At 30.7% G+C, this 4,190-nt stretch overlaps 1 protein-coding gene across 1 annotated transcript; it reads left to right on the top strand.

The window, feature by feature from the left end:
* Nucleotides 1–1,096: 1,096 nt before the first annotated feature.
* Nucleotides 1,097–3,516, top strand: LOC117174796. Its single transcript, XM_033364164.1, has 3 exons — nt 1,097–1,462; nt 1,718–1,872; nt 2,970–3,516. The coding sequence occupies exons 1-3, from the start codon at nt 1,232–1,234 to the stop codon at nt 3,196–3,198; spliced, it is 615 nt and encodes a 204-aa protein (XP_033220055.1). The 5' UTR covers nt 1,097–1,231; the 3' UTR covers nt 3,199–3,516.
* Nucleotides 3,517–4,190: the final 674 nt, after the last annotated feature.

Raw genomic sequence — 4,190 nt, 5'->3', positions numbered from 1 at the left:
ATTTTTTAAATTAAGTTTTTAAATTGAATGTTCATCATTTTAGGTAACAATTCATTTTTACAATTGAATATTTAACTCTGTCATTTTTTGTTGAAAATTTATCCTTTAAAAAAAAGTAATCTTCCTGATTGAAAATTTAATTATTTCGTTGCAAATTACTTTTATTTGATATGAAAAATTTACTATCTTACTGAAAATTGAACTATTCTACGTTGAAAATTTATCTGTTTCAAATTAAAATTTAACTAGGTTGTTGAAAATTAATATTTCATGGTAGAAAATTAATCTGATGAGTTAAAAATTCAACTGTTTGGTTAAAAAATAATTTTTTTTACGTTGAAGAATTATCATTTTAGATTAAAATTCATTTTTTTAAACTGAAAATTTAAGTATGTACTCCATTTTTTGTGGAAAATGTATCTTTTTTAATTAAAGTTAATCTTGTTTGTTGAACATCCATCTGTTTGGTTGAATATTACTTTTTTTTTTGAAAATTTATTTTTTCAACTGCAAATTGAACTATATTTTAGTTCTGTTTGATAATTAATGTGTTTTATTGACATTGGTCTTTTTTGGCAGAAATTTCATCTTTTGAGTTGAAAATTCAGCTATAGATAAAAATCGTTTTTTTAAATTGAAAATTCAATTATTTCAGATGAGACTTTTTTAATGCCTGAAAAGTCTTTCTTGGTTGAAATGTCAACTTTTGTCGAATTTTGTTTGAAAATTAGTCTATTTTAGTTAAAGATTGAACTAAATCGTTGAAGAGTCATATTAATTGGTTCAATTTAACTGTTTTTGACCTTTTTTTAAAAATATTATTTATTACACTTCTTGCTTAAGTTTTTGTTTATCAAACATTTTTCAATTGGTTGAAAATCTCATTATTTCGTTGAAAACTCCTTTTTTTCTTGACTGAAAAATATTTTAGCTGAAAATGTAATTTTTCCCTAACTTGTTAAAAATTTAAACTTAATAATTATAATTAATAATTTTAGAAATGAACCTTTTTTTACATTAAAATTCATTCGATATAAGATTTTATAAAAATGTGCACTAAATTAACCCAAATTTTTGCATACACCTCTAGTAAATGTAGCGATTGTCAGGTGTCTAAATTTCCAACCTCGACTGTAAACTTTTGCTAACTCTTGGCCTCGAATTAAAATTTGAAGTTTTGATATTTCAGTGCTCATTTTCCAATTGTACATAATAATTTAGAAAAAGAAATATGGCCTCATCAGGTGGAGCTTGCGATACTCGCTGTCAGGCTTTTTTCACCTCAGTTATCAAAAAAGAAAACGCAGCGCGAATGAAGTGGTTCATCAAATACCAGGATCGACTGCTGAAGGATTTGGAAGATCCAAAGCTGGCACATAAAGCTGAAGATTTAAAATCACTCTCTGCGCGAACCAAGAAAACTAAGAAGAGGCAAGAAAAAAAGACACGTGTAAACCTAAAGGTTCATTTTTTCGATTTTTCAAAATCAACTTTTTGTTCCCATTTTTATTCCTTTTTAGGGTTTCGCAGCCTCAAGAAGGGGAAATGTGTAGTGGAGGAGAGTAAATAAGGGGTGGGAATTCAGGAGAAATGAGGATGGAAAATTGTCGGATTAGGGAAATGAGGGGAAGTAGATCTGAAAAGATAATATAGGCTACAAATCCCTTTTTTCTAGGCGTACTCAGCGCTTGCTTTGACTAATTTTTTCATACTTAAGGAGGAACGCAAGACTTCAACTGCTTTGAGGCCCGAAGAAAATGTGGACTTATTGGAGATTAGAATTATGAGGCCACTTGATTCTAAGATGAAAAATATTCTTTGTGCATCTGGAGTTGAAACCTTTACTGCTGCTAGTCAATATTTAAAAGAAAGGTAATTTCCAAAAAAAATAAAATTATCTTCTAATTTTAAACGGTTAGGTGTATCCCAGACAGCAAAGTGTTCACGTGGTGCGGGCGTGACGTGCAGATGAATCCGCACGTCGTGAGGGCAAGGATAGAGATATGTGTCAACAATTGAGTCGTATGGCGCGTTACCGATGTTTTTTTTTCTTGCTTAATAAATATTGCATCTAATTACATGCTTACTACAGGCACACTTTTCCTGGATGATTTCAAACTGCTTCAATGGAAGCGTAAACAACATTTTGCAATATAACCGCGATCGGCTGCTGCACGAACTGGCATGAACTGAGAGCACTCAATGTACTCACAGGACTTACAGTAACCCGCGCATCATAGAAACCATGCGCACGCACAACTTACATGCGCGAGCGATATTTTAAACGGCAGTTTTAGAGTAAGCTATAGAAGCTATTTTCAAAGAAATTTTCTTTATAGATAATATAAAAGAATGAAAAATAATTACAGCTTAAAATTTAGACTTCTTTATACAGAATAAAAATAAATTGAATAACTTATATAATCTTTAATATAAAACTTTTCATCATTTACGTTTCTTATATTATAATCATTTGTGGCACGTTCTGATAAAAAGGACTCCCTCGTGTAATGGGGTTTTCTATTTCTTGTATGGATTTTAAAAGTTTTTTTTACATATATTGAAACAAATTTAAATATATTGATCATACTGATTTCTATCTACAAGAATATATTTTAACTTGATAAATAACGTTGAAGCGTGACTTTCCTCTTGCAGAATCATAATAAAGGACATAAATGAAAGTTGCAGCTTTTTTTCAATCCGCACGTTACCCCGACAGCTTGTCCCGATAACTGTCACATACTGCGTCGCACACCGCGTGCGGGCGCAGCGGAGGCTTACGTACGATCTGCAAGTCGTGCTGGCACTGTGTCATTACTCCCGCAGACATCTCGCGCTCTCACGCCGTGCGGTCTGCGTGATGCAATCACGCATTGTTATCTGGTACATTAAATTATCTTTTTTTTACCAAGAATGGTTATCTTCCTAATAAAGTTCATCTGATTTATCTTGAAAGAACGTTTCAGATATAAAGAAAAACCTGAAGATCGATTTTACTATCCGGAATGCTCCAGCTGGAGTTACGGTTGGCGCCTAAAAGATCATCCGCCAATTCCTACATCTCAGTTTGGAAATCGGTCAATTGTTGAAACTTCTTTCTACAGTCGCGGTACTGTTTTAACGCGTGATCCTGATTGGTACAAAATGTGCCAAACCAAAAATGCCAAAAATTTCAACGATATATTCACCTACTAAACATACAATTGCATCTAAATTAGTTTAATTATATTGTCTATAGCTTCTATAAGTAATGTTAAAATAAATGAAGACAATATTTTTTTTGGACACTTCACTTTAATTGAACAAAACCATAAACACCATAACCATAATATGCGGGTTGGTACGATATGATGCAATAACTTACTGTGATACCTTTGACACAGTAAACAATGCTAGAAATAGAGAAAATAAACTTTTTTAATTCACTTCATAAAAAGTAACTTTTAAAATCTTAGAATAAAATATACAGGAGTTGGATTTTCTAGAGACAGGTGGGATTTTCAGGAAACTTACATTGTAGAAACCATACATGCCACGAATCTCTTTAAAAAGATTTTTTGCACTTTTTGATTAATTGATTGATTGATCAATCTCACCATTAATATCGTTTTAAAAAACGTCAGAATCTTTTTATAGATGGAATAAAATAGTATTTCAGATAAACATGAAAAATTTTCAAATTTATTTATTCATTTTTAACAAAAAATATCTTTTTTACCATAAAAGATGACTTTTGAACAAAATTTTTGAATTTTGAACATAATAGTTGAACTTTTAACCCCCGCCCCCCCCCTCCTCAACAAAAAGAAGATAAATTTGTAACAAAAAAGTGACATAGCCAAGAGACCAATTTTCTCTACGAAAATTGAATTTTCTAACCAAAATGTGATTTTTCAACAAAAAATTAATTTTCCACGAAACGGGTGCACTTTTACTCAAAAAACATGAAATTTCAACCAAAGGAAATTAACCTTTTTACTAAAAAAGAAGAATTTTCAACTAAAACAAAAGATCAACTTGAAAAAATGGAAAAGTTACATCTTCAGTTCAAAAATTAATCTTAAACCCCAAAAAAGGCTTTTCGGCTAAATAGGTAAATTTTCCACAAAACACATAAGCCTTCAATAAAAAAAGTAAAATTTTAACAATGTATTTTCAATTTTACCCAAGTAGATGAATATAAAAAA

Source organism: Belonocnema kinseyi, chromosome 6, assembly GCF_010883055.1.
Source record: "Belonocnema kinseyi isolate 2016_QV_RU_SX_M_011 chromosome 6, B_treatae_v1, whole genome shotgun sequence".
In the NCBI taxonomy this organism is placed as follows: domain Eukaryota; kingdom Metazoa; phylum Arthropoda; class Insecta; order Hymenoptera; family Cynipidae; genus Belonocnema; species Belonocnema kinseyi.
The sequence above is the reverse complement of the archived record's forward strand: the minus strand, read 5'-3'. Positions and strand labels throughout refer to the sequence as shown.

Bases quoted from the DNA above. Each gene is read 5' to 3' on its own strand.
- LOC117174796 (XM_033364164.1), top strand. From the start codon at position 1,232: ATGGCCTCATCAGGTGGAGCTTGCGATACTCGCTGTCAGGCTTTTTTC. The intron at 1,463-1,717 runs GTTCATTTTTTC...TTCATACTTAAG, and splicing joins AGACACGTGTAAACCTAAAG to GAGGAACGCAAGACTTCAAC. The intron at 1,873-2,969 runs GTAATTTCCAAA...AGAACGTTTCAG, and splicing joins AGTCAATATTTAAAAGAAAG to ATATAAAGAAAAACCTGAAG.